Source organism: Anoplopoma fimbria, chromosome 5 (genome assembly GCF_027596085.1).
Source record: "Anoplopoma fimbria isolate UVic2021 breed Golden Eagle Sablefish chromosome 5, Afim_UVic_2022, whole genome shotgun sequence".
NCBI classification, from domain to species: domain Eukaryota; kingdom Metazoa; phylum Chordata; class Actinopteri; order Perciformes; family Anoplopomatidae; genus Anoplopoma; species Anoplopoma fimbria.
Window position 1 is genome coordinate 15,862,820 of NC_072453.1, and position 13,282 is coordinate 15,876,101.

Genomic DNA, 13,282 nt, shown 5'->3' on the forward strand with positions numbered 1-13,282 from the left:
CATATTCAAACACAGCAACACATACAGTACTGCATTAAACATAAAGTCTAGAGTACATGTGTTTTTTATTAATAGTATATATCACCCTAAAAGGATCATGTTTGCATTCTGTTTTTTGTGGAATATTTTTTACGTAGAGATTATTGTTTTATTTATTGGTAATTTATTGTTGACTGATTTATGACTTTAGTATTCCATTTTCATACAGTACAGTAGAAAGTATTGCACTTTTTATCAGCAATAATCTGCAAGAAAGAAACATTTTACGAACTGAATTAACTGAGAATGATGACATGAAAAAGTCAGCACAGTAATGGCCACATCTATAAAAAAAAAAAGGAGATGGCAAAGTCCTATTTGCAGAAAAGATACTCAAACCAAAAAACTCATCTCTAGTTTTTTTGGATAACCATTTTAAAAAATGTGTTTCATACACTTTCACTTATTGAAATGAAATAATCAATGTCTCCGCAGTGAAGAATCCATGTAAGGGCACTTGCAGCCACCTGTGTTTGCTCCGGCCGGAAGGCTACACCTGCGCCTGCCCCCAGGGCACCAGCTTCATCCCAGGCAGCAACACTGAATGTGATGCTGGTGAGAAAAAAACATGTATTTTCCTCAGCATGTGACATCAAGACATTGGGCATCATGTATTGAAGTTGCAGTTAATCTCAAATCACAGCAATATTAATACAAATTACATAATTTACTCCTTTCTCTTTGCATGATCTTAACCTGCAGCACATCAGTAAATTCAGTTAACACTATAGAAGTCAGTAAAACCAATGAGGGAAGAAATTCAAGAGAGTCAACAAAGGAAAGTAGGAGTAGTAGCAGTATGTTTGGCTTGAGAGGGAGGATGTTACTTTCTCTTTGCAGGGAGGGTGTTGGTAGTCTTTTAATTACAGGACAAAGGTGAACTTTTATAAAGTCATGAATCTGTAGTATACATGATCCTCAGTTACATACCTATTGGTGTCCCAAGGATATCATTTCTGTTGCCATGGGGCAGAGAGTTTCCTTTCAATGTTATTGATTGTTGTTCCTATAAATTGTTTCAGGGTTTGATCCACCGCCCACCATGCCCCCACCATGTCAGTGTCAAAATGGAGGCACCTGCTACTTTGATGACAATCAGGCTCTTTGCATGTAAGAAATGTTTTAGTTTTTAAAACCATAAATCGAAATAAATACAGTCATACACACGATAATCAAAATAAAACAAACTAATAAATATTGATGCACAAACAGCTTAATTACTAAGTCAACAAGTACTGCTAAAATGATACAACTCTAATGTGTGTATATTGTTTCACAGATGTCCTCCAGACTGGACTGGAGAGTACTGCCAGAATAACATATACGACGTGGTCGCATCCTCAAGTATATTTGATTTTATACCATCATAACATTGCAACATTTAAACTTTAAACTTGATTTCATTATTAATAAGCTGCCTTTTGCCCTCTCCTCCGTCCTTTCATCTCAGTTGGAATAGCGATCGGGGTGACACTAGTGATTGTGGCTCTGCTGGTTGCTCTGGTCTACGCTGCCAGGAAGAAGTCCAACCTGCTGGAGAGAGTACGGAGCAACTTGCCCAGTATGCCCAGTATGCCATCCATGCCCAACCTCCCAAGTTTCAGGTGAGATTCTGTCAGATTGATATCTGCAATATTTTTTTCTACTACAAAAAAGACTAGAATTAAACGAAATGAGAGTGTTTCACTTTAATGCAAGCTAGAAATGGAAGTCTAGAGTATTAGACTCACTTAATAGGGTTTCTATTTTACTGTGAGGGTATGTTAGTGTGCTATGTACAGCATCATGTTACAGCTGAATTATTATTATTTGTTAATTTTTTACAAATAGTTCGTCTCCAAATGCAACAACAACAGAGGAGAATGAAACAAGGCTGAATTTTGAAGCGGTAAGTAGCAAAGCAAAACAGCCATTTATGACAAGGACTGGATATCATTAGTATTTTATCGAAACTACTACTATTGTTAATACTCCTTATTAGTCTGGTTCTTTATTGATACGCTTATTGGTTCTTTTGTATTGCTAAAACATATTATTCATCCTCTCTTTTACTGCTAATGTGGGTAAAAGGAGGAGGCGTTGGTTTGTGATTGGGAGCGTCCATCACAGCCAGAAATCTCTCTTAATGATATAGAACTGGTTCCAATTAAGACCCAGGTTTAGGGGGGCATCCGTATTCATGTCAGAAGCCAATGTTTCATATCAAACATGACTCTAGCCATGTTTTCGTGAGCATTTTGAAGTATTGCGTTAAATATTCACTGTGGTTTGTGACATTTCAAACAGATTGCTTAAAATTAGTTTGACAATTAAATGGAAACATGGCTACTGGCTGCCAATCGGATAAACAAAGAGCTATTATAGTATTCAACTTGTTCTGTATTCTTGTCGTCTGATGTCAGGTCCCCTGTATGTCTGTGTCCATGGAGGAAACAGACGGAAAGAGTTTTGAGAACCCAGCGTATGAAGTTGGTGAACAACCTGCTGCCACGAGGATGGTGGCAGCCCCGTCCACTCCTGATACATCAGACAAGGTCCATAAATAAAAAGCACTGCTCGCCTGTAGAGTTAAAAGCATTCTGCTCATACCACGTCTTGCTTGGTGGCTGCATATACATATGAAACGCTACATGGCAACAATTATATTATAGGCCAAAGGGCAATATTATCAAGAACATTTTTCCAATGCTGCAATGTCCAAATTATCTTGATGTAAACTTGGTGGAATTCTTGTATCTGCTGTTTTTATTTTGTTTCATCACTCCCCAGAATGAAGTTGGGTACTTATAATTCCTGTTTTGTAATTTAAAAACATTATGCAAAAACATGACATTGTGCTCCAATGCAGCACATCACCTAATAGTGTTAAATACAAAGTTTTAGATTTTGCTATATTTTGATTTGCTGGTCTTGTGACCCTGGGTTTTCTTGATCAGGAGAACATAAATAATCCTTTGTACGTGGAAGAAGTTAAAGTTGCAGACCAGCCCACAAGAAGTGCTGACGAACCCGCCACTGTCGACAAGGTCAGTTTCACATTCATCAAGAGTAGATGTCAGGTCTTCAGTTCTTACTGACTGAACCCCTAAGAGTTTTAATTTGTGTGTGTCTATTTTTAATTTTGTCCACCTTGTGGCCATTTTAGGAGCCTTTTGATAACCCAGTATACGGCTTGGACATAGAGGAAGTTGACGTCCCTTCTACACAACAAGCAGCTTCAAGCACACAGGAAGACATGGTGACGCATGACACAATCTTTACTGCTTAATATCTAAAAACAAAAAAATAATTACATGATTTGAATGTTTTAATATGAGCAGCTTAATGTCTGATATATAATATCTAAATGGATATTGTCAAGTGAATATTCGAAGGCAGTTAAAATGTTTGTATGTACATTTGTGAACATGTGTGCTTGTATATATCCTTAGTCATTGAAGCATTTCATTTCTCTTTTTTCCAGCAGTTTGAACCCATTCAGGACAACAGTTTTGAGACTTTCAAAAACCCCACATACTTGGTGAGTTCAGAATGACAATAAGCACAGATTGAATGTTTCAGGGGGAAAAATGGGCAGCATCTGTCTCAAAACATTATCCATTGCTCTGGATTTAATAGGACTGTGTACATTTTTTTTTTACATGTAGAGCTGTTAAAGTTTTGTACTTTATGGCCATGATATCTTGACATGTTATATATTTTTACTTTAATTTGACGACTTTGTAGTGTTAGTCTTAAAGGCAAATCACAGCTTGCATTGTCCTGATTGATTTTATTGAGTCTGAGACTGAACCTGCCTATTCACATAATTGTTGAACAAACAAGATGATTTAGTTTTATGTTTAAATATTGTATTTGACATGTATGTTTATGACATGAAATGGAAACACAATATCTCATTGCTGGCATTCTTAGTAATTGTGATCTTCCAACAGGAGCACCCACCAGATTCTGACATTTGATGTGACCTCTAAATCCAGAGATTAGACTGGTCCATGTTTCAGAGCTGACACCTCATTCATTGGAGGATGAAGCTTTGCTGAAATAACCACAACCAGAACAAGTAGAAATCAACCAAGACAGTGTGTAAAAGAAAGAAATATATATATTTTGTGTGAATATACATTTGGGTGGATATACATGCTACTATAATGCAACTAATATAAGACTCATTCAATAGGTGAATGAAGTGAATAGAAACTTGTAAATTACTGTTTATGATTAATTTGTTTTATATCTTTATTTACACTTTGATTTCGAGGAAATTGAATATTAAAACTGCTATTATCATCACTTTATATCTCTGTGTTGTTTTTTAAGCCCCTTAGATATTACTAAGGAGCTTAGATATTATTCCTCTCTCTCCCTTTCTTGCACTTTTCTTTGCGCGAACATATCACAGGAGTATCTGTCATTACGACCAGGCTGATGGTATCCACTCGCTCGTCACAGATAGGACTCTGATCCCCAGCTATCTGACCCACTGAGCCAAGATGAAATGCTTTCTCATCATCCATTTAATAACACAGAGAGACACAATTTGAGACCGGGATCACAGGGCAGCAACAGTGACTCTGCTCCTCTCTGACTGTCACAAATGTCTGAACACATCAAGGTCTCTCTCTTTGAATTTGCAACCACTGGGCCAACCAGATGAGCAAAGGGACAAAAGAGACAAGGGGAAAAAAGAATCAGAGGTACTGAAGAAAAGTGCAAACACAATAGTGAGGAATATAGACCGGTGTGTTTCTATGTTGTGGTCCATGATTATTCATAGTCCATGTTTCATGCTGCAGGTCCCTCACAAGGAGTCTCTGACCCTCAGCCAAAACATGTACTGTACCGCTCACTGAGCCAAACATGGAGGGAGGGGATGAACAGCAATAGATGGGTTTGAGAGGGGCGGACCAAAGAGGCAAGCAGCTTGCAGCATGTGTGCACACTGTGCTGCCTTCATGAGCTGTCAGAAAGGGTTCAGACACTCATGAATGAACCAACAATGAGATTAACATGATTCCTGAATGGTCAGGAAGTTTTTCATTTTTCAGTAAAGTATGGTTATGTGTATTGTCGAAAATACAACAATTAGGGCAAATAGAGTTTTATTTTCATTACACTATATGTAATAAAAGCAAGAAAGAACATTTTCTTAATCATATGTCTCAAATACGTGTATATGTGTACATGTAAAGCCACGTCAACAGCCCAAAAGAGTGAAAGGGTGATTGGTTTTACATCAGGTTATAGTTTGCATGTATGCCCCTTTCTGCCAGGAAAACGAAAATCAGTTGAAAAATTATAGCAGCATATTTAAAATACTCATAAGTCAAATCATTTTAAATGATGATATGCTAAGTGATATTATGACATAATAAGTCAAGATTCTGGCATTTCATAAGAACTAAATTGTGAGTTCATTTGTCATTTCCAATGCTTTCATATGTGTTTGCATTTTGTGTTGGATATGGTATATTTTACATCCCTATTTCCACTCTCTATTCAGTTCTCAGTTAGCAAAATAATGAACTACACAACTTTAAACCACTCCAAACGAACAGTCAACAAGGATCAGATGCCATGGCTGGATCACTGGGGGTCACCGGACAAATATTTTGCTGATGGGCCCATTTTCTCATCCATCATCAACACTTTTTGTTTGGACTATCCTCCAATTGAACAAAGTATAACTAAAATAATAGTGTCAACTAACAACAGAATAGATTTTGACACACAACCTCAGGACAGGGCCACAAGATTATGTAAAAATTCAGAACATGCCTTACTTGATATTGTACTTCAGTGGTGTGTAAATTTCTTTCTCCTAATTCTCATTTTCCCTTCCTCATTCTTTTCATCCAGCCACAAAAGGCACCATTGGAGATTACGAGTAGCACTTGAAGGCAGCACAGACAGAGAGTGAGGGGGAAGGGGTGGCTCATTGAGCAAAAGACTGATGGAGCAGAGAAATACAACCAGTCAGCTGGAGGCGAGAAATACACAGAGAAATAAAACGGAGGCAACAAGGTAAGGATGCTGAACTCTGTACAGCTCTGTATCACTGTTCATTTATGTGTCTGACAAAGAGAAATGAATAGCTTCTGGGAAACTGTCAGGTTGTCTTAGTTTGCAGAAATGTAGATTAAGAAATACATAACAGCATTCTGTTTTTTTTGTTTTTTTTCTTCCAGGCTTTCAATAAATTAAATTTCCAAACACATGTCTGAGTGAAAAACGTGGATGCCTGCCTGTGCTGCATGTTAATAAGGGGTGTGCATCACCTGTGATTAATCAAACTCCAAAAATCAGATTAAGCTGTTGTGAGCAGTGCAAATACTAATCCATGTGGTCATGCACCTTCATAGATTGTAAGCTAATTAAATCAAACATTCTCCTGCTGATGAATTTAAATGGGAAATGAGTCTGTTGACTTATAACGTGGTCAGTGTTTGCTGCAGGGCAGGACAGATTGCATGTTTTCTGGCTTCTTTGGTGAGCAGGAGAGCCATAGAGATTCAAAGAAGGGTCAGGGTTTTTGTAAACAAAGACTCAAGGAAAAATGTGCACCATTCAGGGGTTCAGAGGAAGTCTAGAAACGTATCTTCCTTTTATGATTATTTTGCCATCTTTGAGGTAAAAATGTGGTGTTTTTCAATGCAAATATATCAGATTGATTCAGAAGAGTTCTTTGTTTGCAGGCCCCTGTTACACTCTGTTTTTCCGCACATTTACACACATCATTACAAGCTCAGTGGGAGTTTAACACCAGCCATCAGTCAAAAAGCCTCTAAAGTTTGGCTCGCCACCAGACAGATTGGCACTCTGTCAACCGTTGCCTCATCCGTCCCTAAAAACCCATTTGGCTGTTGAAATCCTGAAATGAGACACAGAATAGTCGGGTTTCCGTTCCTTAGACAGGGAGCCAAATTCAATCTCTAGAAGTGATTCTTTATCCAGCTGAGTTTCAGAGTGGGGGAGCTGAAGGTGTACTGAAGTGATGTTCTTCTTATAAGCCTCTATAAGCCGTCTGGCTGCTGACCTCCTCTGCACTCTATATATTTAATTTCAAGCATTTTTATGCTAGCAAAATTAAAATATAAACTAAATCTCTCCTCTCCATTTTATATCCTACACACTATTTCAGCTGTTGACCGACTTTATGATTAAGCCGAAACAGTGAGCTGAAAAAAAGCTACTATTTTTGTTATTTCTCCCAGCCTTTTTTATTTTATATATTTTTTTCAAGCAAAAACAGTGAAACATTGCCAAAGATTTAAGCTTCTCAAATGAGTGGATTTCCTGCTTTTCATTGTTACATTTCATTTTAAACTTAATAAATTTGAACTTTGGACTTCTAGTTATTTGCAGATGACAACTTGGGCTCTGGAACATATATTATGACATTTCATAGATTTATAATAGGCTACTTTTGTTTTGCCGCGTAAAAGAGAATAGAAAGTATAATATTTTTTTTAAATGAGGAACGCACTATATTTTTTGGGTGGAGCTGCTGTAGATTATCTTAATATCCTAGCTAAATTTACAGCAAGCGACTTTTTTTACCAAACGTAAATTGGAATTAAAATCTGTCATATCCAGATATGTCAGATCGGCCATGTGGGTGGCATTGTAGGTAGTGGATGGACTACACACACACACAGAGCGTTGGGCAGATGGCATCAGCAGTGTGTTGATGACCTCGCCCCTCTCTGTCTCCCTCTCGACCCGTCCAACAGCAAATGAATCTGGCAGACAGGTGGCGTGCATGCTTGCTTGGTTTTGTGTGTGTTGTGTGTGTGAGTAGAGAGCACAGTAACATAAGGTTAAGCTCTCCGAACACAGTGTCAGTTTAATAAAAGTTTTGTGAAGATAAATGACAACGAGGCAGAGATAAAGAGACACCAGGGACAAAGCTAACTGCTGGGAAACTCAGACAAGCAGTCAAAGCATCAAAGGGACCATCAGGGAGGATCGTACTGTCAGTGCAAAATAGGATGAAATTTGTCATGAAGAAGCGCAGTGATGTGAGGACTAGCAGCCAGGGGAAATCCATAAGTAGAAACATGAAATTATATTACAAAACAATAAGGAACACTCAGCTGACAGCTCTACTATATCACAATGCTAGTGAGCCTTTAGTAGGCGCAGTAACAAGATAACCTAAGACAATTTTAAGTTTAATATTAAATAGTTTTCATTCGAATATAAGCAGACACCATGCTTGTTGAAGTCTCCCTTGTCAACTCAGCGTCAACTATGCTCCCGAGATTTAAAAAAAACTTGGACATTAGAGTCAACAATAATGGATAAATTATTTCTGGATTAATTAATATTGTATTCCTGCTCATATTGTGAGTTAAAGTCAAGACGACAGCAATGTCTTACAGCAAGGACAAAAGTGACAGCTCTTAGGAGATTCTTCTCAGTATTTTATTTCCTTGTCTATAACTGTAGACAACAAAATTGAGCATCACAGTAAGGAAATAATGCAACATGATTCTTTTTTTTTAATAACCAATGTAATAGACAATTAACATTGACAATTAACTTAGTGTTAGCATGCTAACAAAACATACAAGGTATGGCTGATGGTAATGGTCATAAACCAATGACTTGAGGAAAGACAAAGAGTCAGGGGGTCACCAAAATAATATGATTTATCCTGAGGGGGAACATGTGTATCTGAACTGCTGCTAGATGGCTAAAAACTCCATTGGGGTTCAGTTTTTAATGTTATGAAATAAAGAAAAGCTGCAAATCACACTGAAAAAGCAGAAACCAACATGTTGACATGCCGCTTTAATTCAATAAATTACCTAAAACGAGGAATCCCTTATAAAAAGTGGCGTAGATACATTTTCTGTCAATCACAACAATATTCAGTTTTTTTAATAATTGTTTCATTTGCTGTATAGTTCTTCTTGCTATAACTACAAATGTACATCATTCATTTCTTATGGATTCATATTAGAAAAAGATGAATGCTGAATGCTTTTCAGTTTAGCCTCTGCAACATCCTTTCTGCTCTTCAGTTTCTCTTCTAATCTTAGTCCTTTCTAATCTGCTTCATTGTATTCATTGAAATCCTCAATGCTGCACACAGCCGCGAGCACTGCCATCTTAAATCAAGGAGGCTGGCTAATACCACCATATGGCCAGTGGTAACCTGGTAAGTATGTATACGATAGACTCAGTGTGTGAGTGAGTGAGTGAGAGAGAGAGAGAGATGGGGGGGGGGGGGCGACAGAAAGATGTCGGCCTTAAGCTCTTCTCAGCCTCTTGTAATTAGAGAGAGTCGGATTGAGGGAGGAAGAGACGGAGTGAAAGAAGGTTAGGGCCGTGGGTCAAGTGTGAAGGGAGGAGGGCTGAATGAAAGCAGAGCACCTTCAGCTGTGTTGTTGGAACCAAGTCGCAAATACAAAGTCAACATAGTAAGACAAGGAAATGATAACTGACTCAGAATTTGGAAATAAAAAAAAACGTCTTCTACAAGCAGTTAATACAGATGTAGTGATGTTGAGAAAAAGGGGGAAGAAATTAAATGTATATCTGTTTTGCTAGGAGTTTGTCTTTCTGGACTTTTAATATTTATATTGAAGTCATTATAGTTATGTCAATATAACGATTTAATAATTGAATGCTTAAATATGTGAGAAAAATGTGCTTAACTTTAGTAAATTGCATACATTTCAGGACCATGTTAGATGGCAGTTACTGCTACTCTACTAAGCTAGGTAGCATTAGCTATAGTTATTGTTCATCATGACTGAACTAAACAACTAAATCATTTAATTATGTTGAATAACTAACTCAATTACCAAAGTGTTTGCTCATCAAAATGGATATTTTTTTACAGCTGTAAAAGAGAATCCAAAATAATAGTAATGTAGTTTTAGCTTTATCTATCTCACAAGCTAGCTTTCCGTTGACATGTCTCGCCAGCTCCCATTGCCTACTTTTTTGTCCCTCTAAATTGTTGGTTTATGTGTTTTTCATTAGATTTATGTAATTAACTTTATTTATCTAGTGGCTGCAATCTCTGAGACTGGTTATTCCTTAGTTGTCAACCTATATTTAGTTCTTTGACGCTGTGCAGGCCTATCAGAATGTCAGCATTGCTATCCTGATAATGTGCAGGATGGATTTTTTTAAAGTGCTGCTTTGTCAATGCAGAATGAGTGAATGAAGGGACAGACATGCCGATGGTGGTGCAGCATTAGGCTAAATCAATCTCGGGACACTATTATTGATGCCTGCTTGAGGCTCGCTGATAGGGAGAGGTCGGGGGTCATGTCATGCTCTGGCAGTGATCCTGCATGGACAACATGTAATTACAAGACACTGGTGATGCCAGTCTGTTGTTCAGTAAATGGAAACTAAATTACAGTACATTAAAGGAATAGTTCAAACACCGTTTTGCTTTTCTTGCTGACGGATGAGATTTATACCACTCTCATGACTGTGCTGTAGCCTTAATCTGTACAAACCAGAAAAGTAAAAATTATGTTTACGGACAATTTTTTGACCAATGACTTCTGGGAGACCACACATTTTCTAGCCAACTACAGAACCACAAGTGTTTTTGTTTTTTGCATTGGTGTAGAATAAATGATTGAGATGTAATGTGTTATGCTGAGCTTTAGAGGTGCTGGTAGGTGGATTTTGTTACTTTTGGACAGAGCCAGCCATTTCCCCTTATTTCCAGTATATATGCTAGGATGGCACTCGATTTATATTTGACACAGTGGTATTGATCTGGTATTGAAGTGATGCAAATAGATGATTCATGGTAAGTTGTTTGAAAGGTAATACATATCTGACTTGTTTGTAATGATGCCATCAGTAAGCACATGCTGTTGATGGACTACAGCAACAGTCAATTATAACGTGTAATAGCTCATTTCAGAGCAGCTTCAAAAGCTTGTTTTTTTTCATCACCACTCATCCGTCTAATGCACAATTGAATGCATTGTGTTTTAAACATTAATCCGAAATTGGCTTTATGAACACTTGTCAGTAGTTTAACGAAGGTCTGTTTGTGCTGTCGCTGTTTGTTTCTAATTGCCACTTTGGCACAATGCCAACCTGCCACTTCAATTGTGCTTTTTCCAAACCACAAATGTCCCTTGCAGCTGTTTTTCTTTCTTGTTGTTTTAACAAGCCAACCAAGGGAAAATGTGACAGAACATGACAAATGATTAATTTTTTGTAAATTGTAAATCACTGTTTTGACGAGATTTTCAGAATATTTGACAGGAGGTGACAGAAAAACAAGACCTGTGTTGTAAAGACAAACTCTCAGTGTCAACACCGAAAATTCACATGACTGATTCATTTATCGGTCTTAAAGGGTAAATATATTTGATGAGAGCTTGACAGCATACGACATTGCCAACATGCTGATCTGCGTCTGGCTTTTGTTTGTGGACGTCAGGGGCCTGTTTGTTGATGTATTAACAATGAGCCAGAAAATGCTGCAGGATTGTTTTGTAATTTCAGTCTTAAAGGAAATGTGGCTTCCAGAGTGAAACACACAGACTTTTGCTTTCAGTTAGTTCTTTGCAGATCACTATTTCCACTGTAGGTGGAAAACATACACTTTACGGTGCAAAAATTTAATGTTTACCTTTTTTAAAAGTTGGCTGGTATTGGTACATTTGAATAAGTATTTCTTCTTTAATGATGCTTTAAAGTAAAGTGATGCTAAAAAGTGTTCATGATTTTATTTAAATATATCTATTATATAGATAAACTGTAATTGCACTCTTGGTTTTTGCAAATACATTTGGTTACAGTGACCTACGTTTCCCTCCAGTGATATAAATAGTTTAATCCTGTCTTAACTGAAACTAATTATTAATAAAATTGTTGCCATGTTTTCTGCCAATTGATTATTTGTCTGATCCTAATGAAAAAAAAGGGGCTCATTGAAAACCCTGAGAGGTTGTGAATTTGAGGGAAACAAATTAAGGCTTTGAAAGTAGACTTATAACAGATGTGAATAGACGTGACTCATTTAATCATCGAATCATCAAGTGCTTGATTTTATATATTTTGTCAAGAATAGAATAGAAATCTCTCGCTCAATGTACACAAAATAATGTTTTGCTGTGCTGCGTTAGAGATAGCACTGCTGTTTACATATCCAAGCTTCTCTCTCTTTTTGATTGCTGTCTGTGAGTTTCTGTAAAGCCTATTAGATATCGTTATGGAAACTCTCAGTGTTGTTACAATAATCAATCACGATCCATATTTCAAACTGTGCCTTGTTGGGTCCCTGAATTTGAGGGAATTGGGCCTAGAAAGTCCTTCAAAAGTCCTTGAATATGACGTTTAAGAAGGTGAGGGAACCCTGCCCGGTAAACAATATATAATGTAAATGTAAATCTTATATTGTTGCCAGATTGAATCTACAGGCTTCACAGTACCAAACTAGTGAAGTGAATAATGTGACAACCCCATTTAATTAATCTAATCTGTGAGACGATTGAAATGTAAAGTTAGTCATCGGCACTGTATGGTTGCCATGGTGACAAACACAGTGAAGCATCCTATTGGACAAAAGTGTTCAGTGTAATCTGACCTCACTTTCTTCTAGTTTGACAATCACACGGTCTGAAATTAAATGAATGCTCAGTAATGAAAGCAGGTATTAATTATATTGAAATTTTGGCACAGTAATGGGTGGATTCATCACTATCGAAGCGTGGCTGGCTGGTTTCCTTTTGTCAATGTCATTACATTCAGAATTTATTTTAAATGAGAAATATAGACTCTTTATTCAGTGAGCTCCAAGGTACTGAAACGTATTTGTATAGCCTCACTGTGCTCTCCATTAGCATCACGAGAGGTCATATTTTTGCTTTTATAATCCAACCCTTTATTTTTTATTGCAACTATCACACACAGAGCATGGAAATTATCTTCTTTGTGTCTTTAAGAACTAAACTCCTGTTTTTTTTTTCAAGCCTATGTAGCTTAAAATTATTTGTGAAACAAAAAAATGAGTTCTCAGAATAAAATCACAATTTTGGGGAAAACACTAAATTCTGAGAAATGTTAAATTGAATCTCCTTTTAAAAAATTGCAGATCTAAGTGTCACATTGTGTTTGTTTTTTTCCCGTTTCTAGTTTTCTGTGATTTTTTTCCGCCTTGGCCTTACTCAAGGAACAGAAGGAGCCAGTGGATCGAGTTCACCAACTTCGTGTTGTCTCCCTTCCTGTTCTCCCCCTCTCTTCACCCTCC

The 13,282-nt window shown here is 37.2% G+C and overlaps 1 protein-coding gene across 1 annotated transcript in view; it reads left to right on the top strand.

Annotated features, from left to right (window-relative positions):
- lrp2b (low density lipoprotein receptor-related protein 2b) overlaps positions 1–3,307 on the top strand; it is a 41,431-nt gene extending 38,124 nt beyond the window's left edge. The window contains 6 exon segments of the mRNA XM_054599517.1: positions 475–594; positions 1,490–1,643; positions 1,834–1,898; positions 2,434–2,573; positions 2,976–3,065; positions 3,185–3,307. Of these exon segments, the coding sequence (XP_054455492.1) occupies positions 475–594; positions 1,490–1,643; positions 1,834–1,898; positions 2,434–2,573; positions 2,976–3,065; positions 3,185–3,307 (692 nt within the window).
- Positions 3,308–13,282: the final 9,975 nt, after the last annotated feature.